A 24,046-nucleotide genomic window follows, 5' to 3' on the forward strand; every position below is an offset into this window, starting at 1 on the left:
CATTCTCTCTCTATGTTTCTCGCATAGAGTTAAAGCTGCTGGGGCCATCTTAACGCTATCACAGGCATCGGGGAAGGCGTTCTTTTCCAACTTCTATTCTTTCAGGGGGAAAAGACCCCACAGAGACCACACCTGCCCAGGCTAGGGGAGGTAAAGTGTGGCGAAATACATCACATGGTGCGGTGGTAGATCCTACCTGCTGAGTGGGAGGAGTTGCTACAACACAGCGACCGAGGGGCAGCAGGGACTGCCCAAGGGAGACGCGGGTCCGCTCGCAAGGGGACCGTACCGCAGAAAATACACACAGGGGGATTAATCCACACAGGGGCCCGTCCTGTGGAGCACCTATTCCAGTTCAGAGTAGTTTCAGTACTCAAAGTGGGTCTGGTCGGGGCAATCCTCAGCTGAATTCATGGACCAGAGGGCTAGGGAGGAGTCATCCAGCGAGCCGAGTTAGTGGGGTCACCTGGGATAAGAGCACATGTGATTGCCTCAGTGGAGGGGAAAGACACTAGATGCAAGCAATACACCCGGCCAGTTGTTTCCGTATTACCGAGATCAACTGGCTCGGACCTGAGATTGTAAAATCTCGTAACGGTATTGGGTGTTTCCCAACCCACTGCTCTGCATATGTCTGCTAGGGTGGTGCCATTGGCCAGTGCCCACGAGGATGCCACATTTCTTGTCGAGTGTGCTCGAACCTGCAAGGGGGCGGGCATGGCCTGGGTGTGATAGGCCAATGCTATGGCTTCAACAACCCAGTGGGAAAGCCTCTGTTTTGAGACTGCGTTCCCTTTCTGCTGTCCACCAATGCAGACCAAGAGCTGCTCAGAATGTCTAAAGCTCTGCGTGCGGTCTACATAAGTACGCAGGGCACGTACTGGACACAGCAATGAAAGGGCTGGGTCTGCCTCCTCCTGTGGCAGTGCTTGCAGGTTCACTACCTGGTCTCTGAAGGGATTCATAGGAACCTTGGGCACGTAGTCCGGTCACGGTCTTAGGACATGAGACATGAGTGTCTGCCGGACCGAACTCCAGGCAGGTGTCGCTGACAGAGAACGCTTGCAGGTCCCCAACCCTCTTGATGGAAGCGAGCGCAATCAGGAGGGCCGTCTTCAGGAAGAGGGCTTTGAGCTTGACTGATTCTAGAGGATCGAAGGGGGTTTCTGGAGGCCCAAGAGGACCACTGAGAGATCCCAGGAGGGGAACAGGCGTGGTCGGGGAGGGTTGAACATCCGGGCGCTTCTAAGTAACCTGATAATCAAGTCGTGCTTACCGAAGGACTTGCCGTCCACTGCTGGACCATTTGGGGGTGAAGCTTCCACTCTCTGCTGAGCGTATCTTGTCGTGACAGCGCATTCACTGCCGTATTGAGGTTACCCGGGATGTGAGTGACACGCAGCGATCTGAGTCGCTGCTGTCTCCAAAGGAGGAAATGGCGGGTGAGTTGTGACATGTGACAGGAGCGCACGGTGCCTTGGCGATTTATGTACACTACCGTTACGGTGCTGTCTGAACGGATCAGGATGTGCTTGCCCCGAATTAGTGGGAGGAACCTCCGTAGGGCAAGAAATACAGCCAGCAACTCTAGGCAGTTGATGTGCCAACGCAGCGTGGGCCCTTTCCAGGAGCCAGCGGCTGCGTGCCCATTGCACACAGAACCTCAACCCTGTTTGGAGGCATATGTGGTGATCAGAACATGTCGGGACACCTGGTGTAAGAGGACTCCTGTCCGTAGAAAACAGAGGTGTCAATGTTTTGAAATTCTTGTGGCAGGTGGGGGAGATAAACACACGGGGTGTGCTGCTGCACCATGCCCATCTCAGTACTCGCATCTGGAGCCAGTGCTGAAGTGGTCTCATATGCATCAACCCCTGTGGCACGACTGCTGAAGACGATGCCATATGCCCCAGGAGCATCTGGAAATGTTTTAGAGGAACCACCATGCCTGGCTTGAATAATCATTGATACTGAGTCTAACTCCCTGCCGAGAAAAGAGATGCTCTGAACCGTGGTGAGCTTACTCTTTTCACAGTTGACCTGAAGCCCTAGGCAGCTGAGGTGCCTGAGCACCTGATCACTGTTGGTGCATAGTAACTCTCGGGAGTGGGCCAGGATGAGCCGGTCATCGAGGTAGTTGAGTATGCAGATGCCCACTTCCCTTAGCGGGGCAACGGCTGCCTCTGCGACCTTCGTGAAGACACGAGGGGACAGGGACATGCCGAAGGGGAGGACCTTGTACTGATATGGCTGGCCGTCGAACGCGACCCGTAAGAAGATGACGGTGTCGAGGCAAGATGGAGACGTGGAAGTACGCGTCCTTCAGGTCTACCGCTGCGAACCAATCTTGATGCCGGATGCAAGTTAAGATGTGTCTTTGCGTGTGCATTTTGAACGGGAGTTTGTGCAGAGCCCGGTTGAAAACTCGCAAGTCCAAGATCGGTCGTAAGCCGCCGCCTTTCTTGGGTACGATGAAGGGCTGTAGTAACCCTTCTTCATCTTGGCTGGAGGGACAGGCTCTACCGCGTCTTTGAGTAGAAGGATCTCCGCACGCAGGGTGTTGGCATCTTCGCTGTACACCAAGGTAAAGCGGATGCCACCGAAAGGGGGCGGGGGCGGGGGCCTGGTGATCTGGATCGCATAGCCAAGTCAGATGGTCCTGGCCAACCAGCACGACGGGTTGGGAAGTGAAAGCCAAGCATCCAATCTCCGTGTGAGGAGCACTAAGGGAACGATAATTTTTTATGTTCCTGGCGGGACTTCGCAGCGGGGCGGAGCGGAGCAGGCATTGCGGCAAAGAAAACTCGTCCGGCCATCCACCGGGGGACGGAGTGGTCTGCTTACGAGCTCCAGAGCAAACATCTCGATCTCTGGGTCATCCATCTCCAACGTTTGGGAGCCGTCTGGGTCCTGGAGGATGTTCAAGAGACAAGGGCCGTGCGCTTCCTGCGGGGTGCTCAATGCTGGTGCTGAGAGCCGGGCCCAGGTTGAGGCAGAGCTGCGTGTGTTCTGGAAGCCGAAGGAGGACTCCCACAGCGAGCAGATGGAGCACGGCCTGTGCTAGTGGCGCAGCGAGGCACGATGTGAGAAATGGCCTCCGTCTGTTTCTTCACCGCTGAGAACTGCTGGGTGAAGTCCTTTACGGTGTCGCTGAAGAGGCAGAACTGGGAGACGGGGGCTTTGAGGAAGCGTGCCTTATGCATGTTCCGCATCTCGACCAGGTTCAGCCACAGGTGTCGTTCCTGAACCACGAGGGTGGCCATCGCCTGCCCGAGTGTCCGTGCTGTGATCTTCGTGGCCCTGAGGGCGAGGTTGGTCGCTGACCTCAGTTTCTGCAACACGTCAGGGTCAGGACTACCCAAGTGCAAATCTTTGAGTGCCTTGGCCTGGTGAACTTACAGGAGGGCCATGGCATGCAAGGCGGAAGCGGCCTGTCAAGCGGCACTGTAGGGTTTGGAGGTCAGTGACGACATCATCCTACAGGCCTTGGATGGGAGCACCAGGCGTTCCCACCAGGTGGTGGCGTTCTTGGGACACAGGTGGATCGCTACCGCCCTATCCATCTGTTGGACCGCCGTGTACCCATGGGCCGCTCCGCCGTCGAGGGTAGTGAGAGCTGATGAGCGACGAGGTCGGTTGCGGGCAATAAAAGTTTAAAATTCTGTCTGCCAATTTCTCATTGGCCTTTTCTCAAGTTCAGAGATGAGCGAGGCTCTCAAGAGAGACACCTAGTGTTGCTTCTTCGACGTTGTGAGCGACAGACTGGGAATTAACTTTCTTTGTACTTTATCACAGAGTTTGACAGAAGACTATTTTTAATTGCCATTTTACCACCCTGCTGGCTTTATACATAGTGCTGGTGATATTACCTTTGTGCCTCCATTAATAAATAACTGTTTTCTGTTGTGACTTATTATTAGACTTGCTCATGCTGATTACATGAAAACAATGCTATTTCCATTTGAAAATCCAAACACAAAAAATGTATGATTGTTCAATTAAGTCTTTAATTTGAGAGCCAGTGAAATGGTAAAATAAATCTAATTTAGTCTTTATAGCGCATAAAAGCTCTAAGTCTTCTGGCCCGTTTTTGGATATTGCAGCTTTAAATCCCTGCGGTTGCCAAGTAGCAGAAGCCCTTGTTTTCTAATGGTCTAATTTGGTATTCAGCACGAGATTGGATCTTATTTTTGTATGCCAGACAAAGTGTTTTGATGGAGGGTGATTGCAGCCCAGTCTGGAGGCCGCTTGAGCTGTTTTTCACAGGCTGTACAGTACACAATGTGCTTTCTGAAACCGAACACAAGCCTATTGAATCTGGGATCTGCTTTCTAAATGTGTGGTAAGCCTCTGGAAGAGAGAGGAAACATTGAGAGAAGACAGATGAGATAACCCTGCCTCATCAAACATAGCTGTATCAAAACAAGACAAATCATGCATGGTGAAATGACACTTAGGCGTTTGTATATGTCTATCATGCCCAAAAATGCTGTCTAGGTAAGCAGCTGACTAGATTTTAAGACATAGCCTTCCTTAGACAACACAACTACAATGCACACAGTGGTATACAATGGTTCTCAACTGGTGGGTCATGACCTAAATATGGGTTGCAGGTCAGTTTTGATCACAGACAGTAGAGTGAAATGCTATTTCTGTGTTTTATCACCATAATCATACTGTATTGAGTAACCCAACAACACGGAACGTTTTCATTCATGCACATCAGAAATGTTCCCACGGTCATAGTTTACGCTTGTGTTGATGAATCACACCATCAAAAATATTTTGGAGTGTGGTTTGTAATGATTCTGAAAATGAGTGCATTTTTTAACTTTTAAGGGCTCCAGAAGGACCAGAATGAAAGTGTAAGTGGGAAAGAGGCTAATTTTAGGTGCGAGTTGGCTGACTTCACGAAACTTGTGGGTGCTTTAATGAGTCATAATAAAGCCATTTAGGGCCAACTGAGTGAAAATAGATACTTAACAAGCTGAGGGTCATTATAGATTTAGATTTTATTGATTCATTTTAAATGTCTAAATTTAGGAGTGTGCAGAAAATGAGAAAAACCTGCTTTAGCAGAACCCATAGTTGTGAACTAAGGACATTGTTGAGTCCTCTTCGAGCTCTTGGCCCTTGTGTTACAGAAAAAAATCAGACAACCATTTCTCTTTCCTGTTCAGTGTGTGTTGTTTTTTGAGAATGGTTTCTAAAATGATGGAAACATTCTGGCCTACTTCATAATGGGCCAGCAGCTCTACAGGTGGTTCTAGTACTATTAATAGACAGATTCCCTCCGGGTTTTTTTTTTTTTTTTTTTTGCAATTGATGGCCATCAGAACACTTATTTAGTCCAGTTATTAAGGATCGGTGGTTGCAACTGGGTTAAATGAAATCCACTGTTTCTTTTCTTTGTGTGTATGTGTGTTCTCATTAGCTCGTGGATGCTATACCTTGTACTTATTATCATCTGTTTAGGTGCATTAATAAGTTTAACAATGTCATTAAGGGATGAATCTTGTAGGAACATTACCAAGTCAAATTTTATCACAAAAAAATAACAAATAATAATAATAATAATGCAAAGAAGTGTTATTATCATTACCATAATGCAAAATAATACATATTTATTCATACAAATTTTATAAAATAATATATTTTTACCGTAATGACATTTTGTTTTTATTTTTACCATTATGCAAAATGATATATTATTTAAATTGATATATGCATCATAGTTGTACTTTCATGTACTGCTTTCAATGTATACAGTTTATGTGCAGCTTGCACAGCGCGGACACTCGGTCAGGCGATGGCCACCCTCGTGGTTCAGGAACGACACCTGTGGCTGAACCTGGTCAAGATGCGGGACGTGGATAAGGCACGCTTCCTCAATGCCCCCATCTCCCATTTCGGCCTAATCATCGAGTTTGATGATTATAATATATTTTTGCCATAAAGAAAATTCACTATTGTTGTGACCACAACAGATCTGCATTGATTCAAAATTTTAATGATAACTTTAATGACACCAACCCCCTTAATTTAAATACTAATTTAATAATTACATTTTTTATTAATAATGTACTGCTTTCAAGAAATGCTGATTTAATTTTTAAATGAGATTATACTGGAAATAATGAGAGTTTCAAACAGACTCAAGATCAAGACAGATTATGGCAATGATCATAGTGGGGGGTTGGGACATAATTAATTGTCACAATAATGCCACAATTCAAATCTTAATGGTCCAAAAAATGGCTTCATTTTCTTAATGCTAAATATAATTTCTTCTTATTTTCTTTGGATTTTAGGTTGAAATACTATATGACATGACATGTATCAGAAATGGACACAAGCAGGCTTCATGAGATTCACTCGAACAAGCCAGCCTCAGTGTTAATAAATGAATAATGGTTGATGAAAAACATGCAGGGGAACATGCAACACAAGCTCTTCCCTGAGGCTACTTCAACCTGATGTGTCAGTGACACTTATTATTACTTGACTGATATATAATTATTATTTATTATGTATATGAACACATAATAAGTGGGTCTAGTGTTTTGTTTGTCAGAAGAAACTCTGCATAGAATGTGGCATATATCAGTCTGGAGATACAAAGAGCTTTAATATCCTTCAGGAAATGTTGCTGTCTGTTCTGCCTCAGTTTATTCTTTACACTCTTTTATCAAGACAAGACAAAAGAAAGCTGGCAGCTCATGTAGATAAGAACAGCTCTTTGAATCTGGTAAGGGACTGTATGTTGATGTGTGTGGGGAAAAATGGATGATGTTTAATGTCATAAACAATTCACACTTTGAAATAACCCATTTTCTTTCTTGGGCGTTGTTGTAGTTTTATTTCCAGTTAATTTGAGTTTTTCAAACATGAGCTTCTCCTACTTTGACTGATCAACACTTTTACCTTGTAAATTTGTAAAAAAAAAATAAAGGTTCTGCAATGTTTTTTAGCACCTTCTGCTCTGCAAAGAAACCCCTTTTTTTCAAGAACCAATTTTTCACTGTATTTATTTTATTATTTAATCAATGTTTTGCGACGGAATGCAGATTTTTTGGCAAAGAAACGCAAAATATTGTAAGGGTGGGCAAAATATACTTCAAGGGAACGCAAACTATTATGAGGGCATGCATAACTTATTGCGAGGGAATGCAAAGTATTATGAGGTAATACAAAACCTATTGTGACAGAATGCAAAATTTATTGAGAGGCAGCGCAAACAATTGGGAAGGCATGCTAAACTTATTGCGAGGTAACGCAAATATTGCAAGGGCATGCAAAACTTATTGCTACGGAACGCAAACTATTGCAAGGGCATGCAAAACTTATTGTTACGGAACGCAAACTATTGCAAGGGCATGCAATACTTATTGTTACGGAACGCAAACTATTGCAAGGGCATGGAAAACGTATTGCTACGGAACGCAAACTATTGCAATGGCATGGAAAACGTCTCGGGTTATGACTATAACCCTTGTTCCCTGAGAAGGGAACGAGACACTGCGTCGTTGAAAACGACTCTTTGGGGAACGCTCCTTAGCGTGCGCCTCTGAATTATGAATGAAACTATTCCAATCTTGATTGGTGTTGCGCCATGACGTAACATGTGACGGCATAACCGATGCATAAAAGTGACGCCGGTACACATACACATTAGCCTAGCGATGAAGCAAGCCGCTCTCAGGCCTTGAGGGGCATGGCAGGACGACGCAGTGTCTCGCTCCCTTCAGGGAACAAGGGTTATAGTCATAACCCGAGACGCTCCTTCCGAGGGAACTCGCGACTGCGCCGCTGAAAACCACTCTTTGGGGAACGAATGCCCACTAGGCCACGCACCGAAAAAAGGCCTGCCCTAGGGTGAAACTGAACTCAGGCACTCAGCTAGGACGAGAGCACACGTGCGCCAGGCGTACTAGGGAGGTGCAGACTGTAAAACCTGATGAAAGTGTGCGGGGTAGCCCAACCAGCTGCCTCACAGATCTCCTGGAGGGGTACTCCCGATAAGAGAGCCCTAGAGGATGCCATGCCTCTAGTTGAATGAGCCCTCACGGCCAAAGGTGAAGGCAAATTGTGCACCTTGTAGGCCGAGATAATAGCCTGAACAATCCAATTACTAATGGTTTGTTTCGAGGCAGGGAGCCCCTTCTTAGGTGACCCAAAAACACACTAACAGTTGGTCCGACCTCCTCCAAGAAGAGGACCTCTCGAGGTAAACACTCAAAGATCTGACAGGGCAGAGCAAATGGAGCCTCTTCTTCTGCCGACACATGAGGTGGAGGATAAAAGCCTGCAGGATCAGTAGACCGTGCCGTGTTAGACGGCACCTTAGGCACATAGCCAGGTCTCGGTGTAAAATGGCTTTAACTCCGCCAGGGGCAAACTCCAAGCAAGCTGGCGCCACTGCCAGGGCTTGAAGATCACCCACCCTCTTTAGAGAGGTAATAGCTAAGAGAAAAGCCATCTTGAACGCCAGGTCCTTGGGCGAAGCCGACTGAAGGGGTTCAAGGGGGCCAGGGATAACCCTTCGAGAACCACCGCCAGGTCCCAGGCAGGAACCCTGGACCTGGTTGTCGGTCTCATCCTCCATGTACCACGGAGAAAACGAATGACCAGCTGGTGCCTCCCCAGAGGCCCATCACTCAGTGGTGCATGGAACTCGAAATGGCAGCCACGCACACCTTAAGTGTGGAAGGGAGAGACCAGCAGAGAAACGATCTTGAAGAAACTCCAGAACTGAAGCCACCGGGCAGTTAACTGGATCTAATTCATGTTCTCTACACCAAGTGGAGAACACATTCCACTTGAGGCCATATAATCTCCTAGTAGACGGAGCCCTAGAGCTAAGTATGGTTTCAACCACCCCCGCTGATAGACCAGCATTTAGGTACTGAACCCCCTCAGGGGCCAGACCCACAGTTTCCACAGCTCTGGACGAGGGTGGAAGACTGTGCCCCCGCCTGAGACAACAGATCCCTCCTCAGAGGAATCTGCCATGGCGGAGCTATCAGGAGTGAAATTATGTCTGAGAACCATACTGGCCGGCCACATGGGGGCAACCAGAAGTAGACTGATGCCCTCTTGGCGGACCCTTTCCAGGACTCCCGGAGCAGAGCGATCGGGGAAATGCGCACAGGCAAGCCTCGCCAAGCCTGTACTATGGCCCAACCCCAGTGGGCTGGATGTGAGAGGAGAACCAAAGTGACAGTGGACGCCTCGAGACGCCGAATAGATCCACTTCTGATGGTCCAATTTGTCCCATATCAACTTCACCACCTCTGGATGAAGTCTCCATTCCCCGGCCTCAGCCCCTGCCTCGACAGGATGTCTGCTCCCTGATTCTGAACCCCCGAATATACATGCTCTGATAGACAGTATTTTCCCTTGGGACCAAAGAATTATCTGATGCTCCAGTTTGCACAGAGGGCTGATCTGAGTCCTCCTTGTCGGTTCAGATAAGCTACCACTGATGTATTGTCCGAACGCATTAGGACATGGTAACCTTTGATGTCTGGAAGGAAGCTCCTCAGAGCCCTGAACACAGCCAACATCTCTAGACAGTTTATGTGCCAAGAATGATGATGGTCCTGCCACAGACCCCTGGCAAAGCTGACCGTCCATGACCAGCGCTCCAGCCAGTGAGGGAGGCGTCTGTCGAAACGGTTTTCCAGCGACATGACGCCCCAACACTGGCCCTAGGGACAGGAACCAAGGTTTCTTCCATATTAGCAGAGAACGAAGGCATCTGCGCGCTACTCTGATTATACTGAAATGGATTCCCCTTGGGGAAAACACCTTGGCTTTCAGCCACCACTGGAGGGGCCTCATGTGTAGAAGGCCCAAAGGTATCAAGTTGGATGCCGCTGCCATGAGGCCCAGCAGTCTTTGAAACTGCTTTACAGTGATGGCCTGGCCTAGTTTTAACCCGGACACCATCGCCAGAACGGACTCGACACGCGCAGGAGACATGCGTGCCTGCATCGTAACAGAGTCCCACACAACACCCAGAAACGCTGTGCACTGGGATGGTTGTAACACACTCTTTTGTGTTGAGTCTCAACCCCAAACTTCGAATATGGCCAAGGATCTACATCTCGATGTCGAATCGCCATTTCTCGAGACTGGGCCAGAATGAGCCAGTCATCGATAAAATTCAGTATGCGGATGCCCTGAAGTCTCAGAGGAGCAGGAGCTGCATCCATACATTTGGTGAATGTGCGGGAGAGTGCTAGGCCGAACGGAAGAACCCGATATTGGTAAGCTTCACCCGAAAGCTAACCTCAGGAACCTCCTGTGACATGGAAGGATGGGTACATGAAAATAGGCGTCTTTTAGATCTATCGTGACAAACCAGTCCTCGGATCTGATCTGACTCACGATGACAGGAATGGTAAGCATTTTGAACCTGAACCTCCTCAAAGGCCGGTTCAAAACTCTGAGATCTAAAATCGGCCTCAACCCCCCATCCTTTTTTTTTTTTTTTTTTTTGGAACTATAAAGTACCGGCTGTAAAGACCGGACTCCCTGTCTGAATGAGGAACACATTCTATGGCCTCCTTCAGCAGCAGAGATTGCACTTCTTGTTCCATCACCTGAGCCTGCTCCGAACCACTGTAGTCTGCACCACCCCAGAGAATTTGAGGGGGCGGTGCCCTGAACTGCAGTTTGTACCCTGATTTTATTATATGCAGGACCCATGCAGATATGTTGGGAAGATGATTCCATGCCTCTACAAAATCTACTACGGAACCAGCCTCTCGAGGCTGGTCTCGGTGTTTTTCGAGCACTGTTCTCGACTTCCTGAAGCGAGATACCGGCAGGATTTAGTCGATACAGTCCTTGTGACCACAATTGATGTGTGTTTTTAATTTTTTGACGTGAACGGCACGGTGTGCGCTCGCTGGAAATTGATGTGGCCCGGCTGCCAGAGACGGCGGAACCGACACCGATTTCCTGAGGACTCGCTGCGAGAGCAACCTCGGCTGCTCTGCAGCGGGGAGGGGACAGCCCTCCGAGGTTCTACCACCTCGGTAGGACCTCTTCCCAAGCTTCCACTAAGGGAACCAGCCTCTCGAGGCTGGTCTCGGTGTTTTTCAAGCACTGTTCTGGACTTCCTGAAGCGAAAGACCGCAGGATTTAGTCGATACGGTTTCTGTGACCACCATTGATGCTTGTTTTTTATTTTTTGACACGTAACGGCACGGTGTGCGTCGCTGGAAATTGATGTGGCCCAAGCGCCAGAGACGGGCGGAACCGACACCGATTTCCTGAGGACTCCGCTGCAGAGCAACCTCGGTTGCTCTGCAGCTGGGGACAGCCCTCCGAGGTTCTACCACCTCGGTAGGACCTCTTTCCTGAAGCTTCAACTAAGGGAACCAGCCTCTCGAGGCTGGTCTCGGTGTTTTTCGAGCACTGTTCCCGACTTCCTGAAGCGGAAACCGCAGGATTTAGTCGATACGGTTCTTGTGACCACAATTGATGCTTGTTGTTTTTATTTTTTTTTATATATATATATATTTATATATATATATATATATTTATACACATAACGTCTTTGACCAGCGCTCGCTGGAAATTGATGTGGCCCAAGCGCCAGAGACGGCGGAAACCAACACCGACAGGTGCGGCCATGTAAGCCCTACTTATTAAAGCAGATGTATCTCTGCAGGGCTTACTAGGCAGCCGGGTTTTAGCCCATATACCGCGCCCCCAAAACATCGTCTGTAATCAAACACTGGGGCTGGAGATACGGACGAATGCGGTTTACCCCACGATCTCGCTTTTAGATATCTTTGTGGAGATCGGGAAAAACGGCAAACCCCGGGCGCTGAGTTTGTGATTCTGTGCCGCAGGAAACGCACGCCTAATTGCTTTCAACTTGCGCTCTCTGCTCATTTTGTGGCCAGCTGATATTCAGTCTGGCCACGCACGCCACAACCTCAATCAGCTCCTCATAAGCTTGGCCAAAAACTGGCGTGCTTGGCTCACGGTCGCCCGCGATCGATGCTGAGCATATCCACTTCCTCGAAGCAGTGAGCTCAAGCAAGGGGACCTGATCATGGGCAGAAGAAGCCGCGACGCGGGCTTCTGCACCACTCACAGTAGGCTCGGATCCTCAAACGAAGAATGAGAACGTGCCGCAGCAGTCTCATTCTCATCTGCAAAATCCGCCGCTAACCCCGCGATTTCAATCGCCGCTGCCTCAACAGACGCTGGACCAAAACCGTGGGGAACGCGAGCCTGACCGTGCTCATCGAAGCACGCCAACCGGAGCGCAGCACTCTCATGGGTAGTGCTTCACAACTTTCACAGGCAGATCCCTCGAGAGCTGCCTGTGCGTGCTGTGCTCCCAAACAGTTCACACATAAAGCGTGCGTGTCCCTACCCGTAATGAAACGAGGGCAGGGGTGCACGCACTTCTTGAACTGTTCGGTGGCCATAATATTTTTAAATCAGACAAACAACACCAAATAAGACAAACAATTTCAACATAGAGCTTTGCTGAAGAGCTGAAAGCTAATGTGTATGTGTACCGGCGCCACTTTTATGCATCCGGTTATGCCGTCACATGTTACGCCATGACGCAACACCAATCAAGATTGGAATAGTTTCATTCATAATTCAGAGGCGCACGCTAAGGAGTGTTCCCCAAAGAGTCGTTTTCAACGACGCAGTGCGAGTTCCCTCGGAAGGGAACGTATTGCTACGGAAAGAAAACTATTGCAAGGGCATGGAAAACGTATTGCTACTGAAAGAAAACTATTGCAAGGGCATGCAAAAATTATTGCTACGAAACGCAAACTATTGTGAGGGAATGCAAAACTTTTTGCAAAGGAACACAAACTATTGCGAGGGCATACAAAACTTATTGCTACGGAATGCAAACTTTTGTGAGGGAATGCAAAACATTTTGCAAAGGAACACAAATTATTGCGAGGGCATGCAAAACATTTTGCAAAGGAACACAAATTATTGCGAGGGCATGCAAAACTTATTGCTGCGGAATGCAAACTATTATGAGGGAATGCAAAACTTTTTGCAAAGGGACGCAAACTATTGCAAGGGCATGCAAAACTTATTGCTACGGAATGCAAACTTTTGTGAGGGAATGCAAAAGTTTTTGCAAAGGAACGCAAACTATTGCGAGGGCATGCAAAACTTATTGTGAAGGAACCCAACCTATTGCGAGGGAATGCAAAATGTTTGAGAGGGAACGCAAACTATTGCGAGGTAATGCAAATTTTTTTGCAAAGGATCACAAACTATTGCGAGGGCATGCAAAACGTATTGCTACGGAATGCAAACTTTTGTGAGGGAATGCAAAAATGTAGCAAAGGAACGCAAACTATTGCAAGGGCATGCAAAACTTATTGCTACGGAATGCAAATTTTGTGAGGGAATGCAAAACTTATTGCGACGGAACACAACATTTATTGCAAGGGAATGAAAACTTATTGAGAGGCAGCACAAAAAATGGGATGGCTCACGAAACCTATTGTGAGGGCATGCAAACTATTGCGAGGGCATGCAAAACGTATTGCTATGGAACGCAAACTATTGCGAGGGCATGCAAAACGTATTGCTATGGAACGCAAACTATTGCGAGGGAATGCAAAACGTATTGCCAGGGAACGCAAACTATTGTGAGGGAATGCAAAACATATTGCTAGGGAACACAAACTACTGCGAGGAATGCAAAACTTATTGCGATGGAGCACAAAACTTATTGCTACGGAATGCAAACTTTTGTGAGGGAATGCAAAAGTTTTTGCAAAGGAACGCAAACTATTGCGAGGGCATGCAAAACTTATTGTGAAGGAACCCAACCTATTGCGAGGGAATGCAAAATGTATTGAGAGGGAACGCAAACTATTGCGAGGGAATGCAAACTTTTGTGAGGGACTGCCATGCTTTTTGCAAAGGAACGCAAACTATTGCAAGGGCATGAAAAACTTATTGCTGCGGAATGCAAACTATTGTGAGGGAATGCAAAACTTTTTGCAAAGGGACGCAAACTATTGCAAGTACATGCAAAACTTGTTGTGAAGGAACCCAACCTATTGCGAGGGAATGCAAAATGTATTGAGAGGGAACGCAAACTATTGCGAGGGAATGCAAAAATTTTTGCAAAGGAACACAAACTATTGCGAGGGCATGCAAAACTTATTGCTACGGAATGCAAACTTTTGTGAGGGAATGCAAAAATTTAGCAAAGGAACGCAAACTATTGCAAGGGCATGCAAAACTTATTGCTACGGAATGCAAACTTTTGTGAGGGAATGCAAAACTTTTTGCGAGGAATGCAAAACTTATTGCGACGGAACACAACATTTATTGCAAGGGAATGCAAAACGACTCGGTTACTAACGTAACCTCGGTTCCCTGAGAGGAGGGAACGAGTATTGCGTAAGTAGCTTACGCTATGGGAAAACTCAGTTTCTCGAGAAATATTGAAGTCTTTATGTAAAACGCATTGCAGCTGCACAGCAGACAGAGCGAGGCAGCTCGGTCATTGGCTGTGCTGCGGCAACTTGCTCGAACCAATGGCGGGGCGACTCTGAACACGCGACCAATGGCGCGCGCTTCGCGCTCACGCGCTCAGAGCCCGCCAAGATGGCCGTGGCTAGGGCTATATATTAGGCACCCCGTCATGAGAGTTCTTTAGGTTCAATCGGCTGAAGCGAACTGACCAAGCACAAGCACGGCAGCTTACGCAATACTCGTTTTCTCCTCTCAGGGAACCGAGGTTACGTTAGTAACCGAGTCGTTCCCTCTCGAGAGGTCTCTCCTATTGCGTAAGTAGCTTACGCTATGGGAACACCATGCAAAATGCCGTGCGTGCTGACTTTGCTCTATAAAGCCAGAGGCAGATGCCTGAGCCTTAAAGCAAATTGATTATTCAACGAGCCGGCCAACGGCGAGCTATATAATGGGATAATACAGAGCGCCTTTGCCCCAAGGTGGCCCATGGTGGGGCGCTCATTGTAAAAACACAAGCACATATCTTATGTACTGATTTTTTCTACTTACTGATATGCATAAAAAACCCTCTAAGTCAGTCAGAGACGGACCTTATAAGGGAGGAGATAATGCTCAGCAAATACATACTCCAGTTCATACTACAGTCAGGCTGATAGAATGTTGGAATGCCATGAGGGGACCTGTAGGTTATAAAACCTGATAAATGTCGAAGGCGAGGCCCAGCCTGCCACCGCACAAATATCTTCAATGGGTATCCCACTCGACCACGCCCACCAGGAGGCCATGCTCCTCGTAGCGTGAGCTCTGACGCCTAAGGTGCATTGAAGGCCCTTGGCTTCATAAGCCAGCGCTATAGCATCCACTATCCAGCGCGATATTCTTTGCTTTGAAACTGCGAGACCTTTAGTGCGGCCGCCAAAGCATACGAATAATTGTTCCGTCTGTCTGAACGGGGCAAAACGTTCCAAATATACTCTGAGCGCCCTGACCGGGCAGAGTAAATTAGCGTCGCTTTCATCTGCTGGAGACGATAGCGCTGCCAGAGATATAACCTGTACTCTGAAGGGTGTGGAGAGCACTTTAGGAATATACCCGTGCTTTGGCCTAAGGACAACTCTGCAGTCGTTAGGTCCAAATTCCAGGCAAGCAGCTTGATGACAGCGCGTGCAGGTCGCCCACTCTCTTGACTGAGGCGACGCCAGCAAGAGCGCAGTTTTGAGCGAGAGCTGTTTAAGGTGCATGGTTCGGAGAGGTTTGAACGGGGCACTCTTGAGTGCGCCAGGACCGTGACCAGGTCCCAGATCGGCACCGAGGGGGCGAGGAGGGTTCATCCTCCTAGCCTCTTAGGAAACGAATGATTAGGTCGTTTTTCCCTAATGAGCGTCCCTTGTCAGGATTGTGTGACGCCGCTATGGTAGCCACATAGACTTTGAGCGTGGAGGGTGTGCGCCCGCCTCCAGCAGCTCTTGCAAGAAGGCGAGTACACTTGGTATCTCGCGACAATTTGGGGTTCAAGCTCTTGGTATCACACCAGTCACTGAACACTTTCCACTTTTGGGCATATAAGCCTCGTAGAGGGTGCTCGCGCCTCAGTGATGGTTCTCAACACTCCGCTGGGGAGGTTCTCGGGAACCCGTTGAGGGGCCATGCATGAAGGGCCCACAGATCGGGGTGGGGATGAAGAATCATCCCGTTGGCCTGCCTGAGGAGGTCCAGCCTCAACGGAATCGGCCATGGGGCAGATTGCATCATCTGCATCAGTTCTGGAAACCACGTCTGGTTCTTCCAGAGTGGGGCTACCAGGAGCACTGCACATTTCACTTCCCTGATCCGACTGATGACCTGAGGTAGCATCGCGATCGGGGGAAAAGCATACAAGGGGTGGTTCGGCCAGACTTGGGCGAGCGCGTCCGTGCTTTTTGAGAAGAAAAGAGGGCAGTGCGCATTTTCCCTGGAGGCGAAGAGGTCGACCTCTGCCTCGCCAAAGGTTTGCCATAACCACTGAGCCGTCAGGGGGTGGAGAGACCATTCCCCTGGGAGAACTTTGTCTCTGGACAGCATGTCCGCTCCCTGGTTCAGGACGCCTGGCACATGCGCTGCTCTCAGCGAGCGCAGGTTGTGCTGTGACCATAAGATGAGCTCCCTGGCCATAGAGTGCAGGGAGCTGGACCTGAGTCCACCCTGGCGATTTATATACGATACTACCGTCATGTTGTCTGTTCGGACCAGGACGTGTTCGTTTTTCAGGTACGGAAGCAGGGCTCTGAGAGCCAAGGCGACCGCTTTCATTTCCAGACAGTTTATATGTAGGCACTTTTCCGGGTTTGACCAAAAGCCGGAGACAGGCCTGCCCTCGTAAAGGGCCCCCCATCCTATTTTGGAGGCATCTGTCGTGATCATTTTTCTCCGTGTGTTCACGCCCAGACTCACGCCGGTTTGATACCAGTCGACGGCTTTCCAGGGCGTCAGGGCTTTTATACAGCCGTGATTCGCTCTGATTAAAAAGTGGACCGAGCGCCACGCGTGAGTGGGGACACGGCTCTTGAGCCAGCGTTGGAGAGGACACATGTGCAACAATCCTAGCTGGAGTACAGCTGATGCCGAGGCCATGAGACCGAGCATCCTTTGAAATTGTTTGACGGGGGCGTGCGCGCCCGCTCTGAATGATGTTGCAAGGTGCCGAATAGCGAGCGCGCGCTCTGATGAGAGGCGCGCCGTCATCTGCACTGACTCTAGCACTATTCCCAGAAAAGAGATATTTTGGCTGGGGGATAGCACGCTCTTTGCAAAATTGATTCTCAGACCCAGGCATTCTAGATGGCTGATAATCCAAGATCTGTGCGTTGTTAACTGACTCTCTGACTGTGCTATGATTAGCCAATCGTCGAGGTAATTCAGTATTCGCATTCCCCGCTGTCTCAGGCCGAGCCCGGCCAGTCGTCGGATGCAGCGTCAATGGAAAGGCTGTCATCCTTTTCACCGTCGTCCCCTGACACGCCGAACGAGACGAGACCCACCGCTCTGTTGAAGGGGTGCTGGTCCGCCTGCGTGAAATGGACTGGCGGCGGGGAGTTCTCCTGTAGTGGTGAAGCACTTCTGGCGCACTACTGGTGGCCTCTGTGAGCGGCGCTTTTTCTTGCGTGGCTCGAACAGAGGGGACGGCAGCACGGTGGTAGCAGGCTCATTCGCGGCGAAGGCGGCGAAGCGAGCGCGCAGCTCGGTGAGGCCCAGGGAGTCACATTCGGGGCATCCGCCTCGAGTGAGAGCAGCTTCTGCGTGGTCGGGTCCCAGGCAGCGAGTGCAGATAATGTGACGGTCCCTGTCAGGAAGAAGGCCTCTGCACGAGGCGCAGGTGGAAGGCATTTGGAACAACGCCTAAAATGCTCTTTTACTAAAATACAAAAAGCGTCGCAGAGGCTGAACACTTGCAAAGTAGCTTAGCAAAAGGATATCAGGGTGATGCGCGCCGGATGGCGTAGCAGAAGGCTTTGAATGTGGCTGAAGGCCCGGCGTCCTCGTGAGCAGTCCTGCTGTAGGCTTGTCGACGGCGGGCGTAACAGACTCCAATAATCCGGAGGATCCAGCGAAGAGAAGGTCTTTGCTGAAGGAGATTAAATCTAAAGAACTCTCATGACGGGGCGCATAATATATAGCCCTAGCCACGCCCATCTTGGCGGGCTCTGAGTGCACGAGCGCGAAGCGCGCGCCCATTGGTCACGCGTTCAGAGTCGCCCCGCCATTGGTTCGAGCAAGTTGCCGCAGCACAGCCAATGACTGAGCTGCCTCGCTCATTGCTGTCTGCTGTGCAGCTGCAATGCGTTTTACATGAAGACTTCAATATTTCTCGAGAAACTGAGTTTTCCCATAGCGTAAGCTACTTACGCAATAGGAGAGACCTCTCGAGAGGGAACTTATTGAGAGGCAGCACAAAAAATGGGATGGCTCACGAAACCTATTGTGAGGCATGCAAACTATTGCGAGGGCATGCAAAACGTATTGCTATGGAGCGCAAACTATTGCGAGGGAATGCAAAACGTATTGCCAGGGAACACAAACTATTGTGAGGGAATGCAAAACGTATTGCTAGGGAACACATACTACTGCGAGGGAATGCAAAACTTATTGCTACGGAATGCAAACTTTTGTGAGGGAATGCAAAACTTTTTGCGAGGAATGCAAAACGTATTGCGACGGAACACAACATTTATTGCAAGGGAAAGCAAAACTTATTGCTACGGAATGCAAACTCTTGTGAGGGAATGCAAAACTTTTTGCAAGGAATGCAAAACTTATTGCGACGGAACACAAAACTTATTACTACGGAATGCAAACTATTGTGAGGGAATGCAAAAGTTTTTGCAAAGGAACGCAAACTATTGCGAGGGCATGCAAAACGTATTGCTACGGAATGCAAACTTTTGTGAGGGAATGCAAAACTTTTTGCAAAGGAACGCAAACTATTGCGAGGGCATGCAAAACTTATTGTGAAGGAACCCAACCTATTGCGAGGGAATGCAAAATGTATTGCGAGGGAATGCAAAATTTTTTGCAGAGGAACACAAACTATTGCGAGGGCATGCAAAACGTATTGCTACGGAATGCAAACTTTTGTGAGGGAATGCAAAAATTTAGCAAAGGAACGCAAACTATTGCGAGGGCATGCAAAACTTATTGCTACGGAATGCAAACTTTTGTGAGGGAATGCAAAACTTTTTGCGAGGAATGCAAAACTTATTGCGACGGAACACAACATTTATTGCAAGGGAATGCAAAACTTATTGAGAGGCAACACAAAAAATGGGATGGCTCACGAAACCTATTGTGAGGGCATGCAAACTATTGCGAGGGCATGCAAAACTTATTGCCAGGGAACGCAAACTATTGTGAGGGAATGCAAAACTTATTGCAAAGGAACACAAACTATTGTGAGGGCATGCAAAATGTATTGCTAGGGAACGCAAACTACTGCAAGGGAATGCAAAACTTATTGCAGTGGAATGCAAACTATTGCGACGGAATGCAAAACTTACTGCAAGGTCACGCAAAACAGATTCAGAAAAAAAAAAATCTTGCCCTGTCCTCTAAGGGGCTCCGTCCTTATATGGCATCAGACTATTAAATCCTTTTTGGTCCTAATTGGAACCTGCATACCGCATTTGAAAAGGGATCCCATTAGTAATTTTAGGTAATCAAATTATATTTGACTTACTATATTTCATTCTTATTTTTTTATGATAATTCTATTCAGTCATTCAAAAAGTGAATTTTTGCTTTTAATAGTCTTGATTTCATTTATAAATAAATTTGCCATTAAAATCTTAGACAAAGTTTATCCATCATTTAATGATAAATGAGAGTACCGCTTTGAGACTGTGCCTGAAAACTAAACTTGGTTTCCTGTGGTTGTACATTACTTTTTAAAAATTGTCTGTTGAACATTTCAATGTCTATCAAAATCTTAACAATATATGCTTTCCTTCATTACCAGCTGGACCAAAAGCACTAGTATGTGATCAGTGTGGCGCTCAGTTCTCCAAGGAGGATGCACTGGAGGCCCATCGGCAAACACACACAGGTAGGAGGAGCCTTCTCTCTGACCTCATCTAACCTAAGTTAACCACAATGGAGTAGTGTAGTAGTTGTGTTTATGACCCTATCAAAACCCCAATCTGATGGTCTTCTATAATTTAGAAGGAAAGATTCTGTGCCCTCTAAAATTTCAGCCAGTAATATGTGCGGTCACAGGGCAGGGCAGCACACCGGTGTGGCACAGCAGCAGTGCTATGTTTCAACAATCACCATCACTTTGTCTAAACATGGCATGGCATTGTGCTACATTTATTAGAGCGCACTGTACAGAGTTACCCGGACCTGTGAGTCATCAGCGCTCTGGCACGCTCATTAACACGCCAACAGCGCTCATCTGCCACCCTCCTGTCAAATATTCATTTTTACTGACATCTGATAACTTGAAGCTTTGGTTTCAGTGGTGCTTTTTAATAATCATATAGTTGGTTAGGTAAGAAATGTGCTCTGACCTGTTACAGCTATTGTCTGTTAACTTAATTACTGATTACTCTGTAATTATCCACAGGGTTAGGTAACCTGCCATTGTTACCTTATTTAGCTGTTTCTACCTGATCTAACCCTAAAAATGTGTTTTGTTTGTGCCTAATGTATTCAGGTTGTTTCAGTGACGTTAAATAATATTTTTGAATTGAATCAAACCAGTTAATTTAGATGTTACTACATCAAGCACATTTTTCGGTTAAAATTTTTTAGTGCAAGTAAACATCCCTCTGAAGGTTGGAGCTGTGACCTAGCAGTTTGCACACATGTTCAGCCATATTGAGCCATGGTGTTCATGTGGAAGACATCAGTTCAAGTCTGGCTTGTGACATTTTCCAATTGTTCCTTCTTTATTTCCTTTCCTCTTTCCATTATCCACAGCAATAACAGTCAGACTGATCTAACAGTGAAACCACTAGGTTGACTTTTTTTTAGCTAGAATCTGTCTGTGCTTACTGAAATTCGAAACACTGCCCCCAGTGGCCAAAGCGTTACATTTTGTTGGGCTCATTGGCACATGTGAGCTCCATTTTCCAGGTGAAATGTTCTCAGAGGGGCGCCAAAAGCAAGTTGTAAAGTGAGTTGTTTTCAGCTGTACAGGATATAATACATTAAAGAGGAATACATATTTTTTAAACTGTACTCCCCAACCCAAACCTAAACCTAACCATCATCAAAATGTGTTATTAGTGGGAAAAATGCAACCTCTGAATCACACTCGTCACTGATTATACAAACATGATTACTTCCTGGTTATAACAAAGTTTGCTGATGCAACGCACTTTCAGTCGCACCACAGGGGAAGGTAAACACATTTTAGTCGATGCAAAAATATCTGATAGAAGATGGCACTTGTCAGTGAGTTAAAATAATGTGGCAGATACTAGGGTACTGGAACTTTCAGAAATCAGATGCCAGTTATTTTCATTTGATCATTATTTAATAATGGCAAAAAAAAAATAAACATAAATAAGTAATACTCTTTTATAAATAAATAAATAATCCCTTAATATGCCCAATGCCCACAGTTGTTCAAACAGTCAGATAGTGCCCACCCCCCCCCAACTAATGCCATTGGTTGGGTAACGTTGTTGGGGTGGGTCTAAGAAGGTCGCTGAAAACAAACACAGTTTTATAGTGCCATTGAGATATTTTAAAATTTTTGAAAAAATGGCTGACTAATAGTTGTCACTGCATATTAAAATTGGATAGAAGAAATTATTTTAACACTTAAAAAGTTTAAAGCTTAAAGATGCATGGACACCTTAGACACCTAATGCACAATTTTCAGCAGTGTTTACAAACGCAACCGGAAAGCATTATGCAATTTTATTTTATTTGTTATCACAGTTATAGAAAGGGGGGCCAATCTACCTCCACCTCTATGAAATGGCATATGTCTTCATTCATTTAGAGCAAAGTATCTTGGCACAGTGATTGTTTTGGATTTTGTGTAAACCATGATTTTGCTTGGAAACAAAGAAAAAAAATTCTCCAACAATTCTTTCCTTTACCATGACATTCTGTATCACCAGATAATTGAGGTTTATTTTACGCTAAGCAGTTCTCTAATAAAGGTAATATCAGGGGCCTGGGTAGTTCACGAGTATTGACGCTGACAATCACCCCTGGAGTCATGAGTTCAAATCCAGGGTGTGCTGAGTGACTCCAGCCAGGTCTCCTAAGCAACTAAATTGGCCCAGTTGCTAGGGAGGGTCACATGGGATAACCTCCTTGTGGTCATGATTAGTGGTTTTTGCTCTCAATGGGGCATGTGGAAAGTTGTGCGTGGATCGCAGAGATTAACATGATCCTCCACGTGCGGAGTTTCTGCAGTGTCATGCTTGTCGAGCCATGTGATAAGATGTGTGGGTTGACTGTCTCACTTGTTAAGCTACCACGAGGAACTACTAAGTAGTTGGAAGTGGGCATTCCAAACTGGGAGAAAAAAACATATAAAGGTAAAATCTGTCTTTATAAATAATGTGAAACGTAGATAGTCTCCAAACATTATTGATATGAGGGACAATAATAATTTGTCTTTTACTGTAGAAGTCTGTTTGCTTGAATTCTGATGTTTGTTTTAAAGAAAATCATTTATATTATAGTAGTAATAAATAACTTTAAAAATTACCTTAAACTCCAAAATTTTCCAAATGTAAATGATATTCAAAAGCTGGTGAGGACAGCAGAGAAGTTCAGGCTTATCCACGTCATTAGATGGCAGTACAGCGTCTAACACCACTGTCATATCAGTACTTAAAGTACACAAAGAAGTGCAATGCTAACGCTAGCTAGAGAACTACTGAATGCCCCTTTAAATAATAATAAATGCCCCTAGATCTGTATACAGAGACTCCAAAACATATTTGGACTCATAAGCCACACTTAAAAATGTAGGAATGTTGTTGCATTAGACAAGAAGATATTAAACTAGTGGTATTTTTTTAAAGCAAGACAGCACAATCACACTTTACAAGAAAAATATTTTACACAAAGAAGTTTGAATGAAATACAAGAGATATAATGAAACTTCCTTGTTGTCAAACTTACTGAAACATGTCTATAGATAATGTGATGAAGTATACCTGTGGTTACTTTGGAAGGACACAGGCGCTAAAAATGATCAGTTAGTTAATGGTCATTGTATAAATGCTCAGAAAAGTATTTCTGATAATCTGCATAATTTGTTTTCAGATGCCACTTGTTTTAGGTTTTGTTTTGTAATCTAATGCAATGAAATTCATACATTTGTAAGTGTAACTTAAATGTCCAAATTCTTTAAGGCCGCTTTAGCCAAGAACTCTGTAATCATTATACTGCATCCTATTTAACCATCATTACCATCTGTACTTCTGTTATATTGGCTTTTCATTCTTTCTATAGAGACTGCCGTCAGAGGATACAGTCTGACACTGGTTTTCCAGAATGCACTAATTAATTTGCTCTCTGGGTATAAAAGCGTTTCATGGGGCTAATGATCCACATGTTGAATCTATATAAAGGTTGAGTCCTAATTAAAACAAGGTGCCATACTTTTGTTATCTGTAAAGATTTGAGATGCTAAACGTTTCCATGACAGCTAACTTACAAGCTATTGGATCAGAATCAGGATTCTCTCAAAATTGTTTTATTATTTTTGTAGTAATATACAATATTAGCACAATGAGGGTGCAATATCTGTCGCCTGTGTTCCAAAAGGAGAAAGACGATAACCCTCTCTAAAACGTTGGCATGTAACTGTAACTCACTGTGGCACACACTGTATAAATACTTAATGCATGTCGACATAGGGCTGGTGTTAATGATGCCCAGAATTTTATACCTTCTCTCCTAAACTTGTAAACATCGTGCTCTCCATTTCAGTTTGGCAGCACATTTAGGGGAGAGGATTGGAGGACATAGCTCACCCATTTTCAGAAACCTCTCTAGCACTGGACTTCAGCCATCACTTAGAGTAAAGTGAGCAATGCTGTCAACA

General features: G+C 46.4%; 1 protein-coding gene across 1 annotated transcript in view; it reads left to right on the forward strand.

Annotated features, from left to right (window-relative positions):
- zbtb16b (zinc finger and BTB domain containing 16b) overlaps positions 1 to 24,046 on the forward strand; it is a 101,531-nt gene that overhangs the window by 40,944 nt on the left and 36,541 nt on the right. The window contains exon 4 of the mRNA XM_052107232.1: positions 19,985 to 20,071. Coding sequence (XP_051963192.1) covers positions 19,985 to 20,071 — 87 coding nt within the window. The remainder of the gene's footprint in view (positions 1 to 19,984; positions 20,072 to 24,046) is intronic.

Source organism: Xyrauchen texanus, chromosome 36 (assembly GCF_025860055.1).
Source record: "Xyrauchen texanus isolate HMW12.3.18 chromosome 36, RBS_HiC_50CHRs, whole genome shotgun sequence".
NCBI classification, from domain to species: domain Eukaryota; kingdom Metazoa; phylum Chordata; class Actinopteri; order Cypriniformes; family Catostomidae; genus Xyrauchen; species Xyrauchen texanus.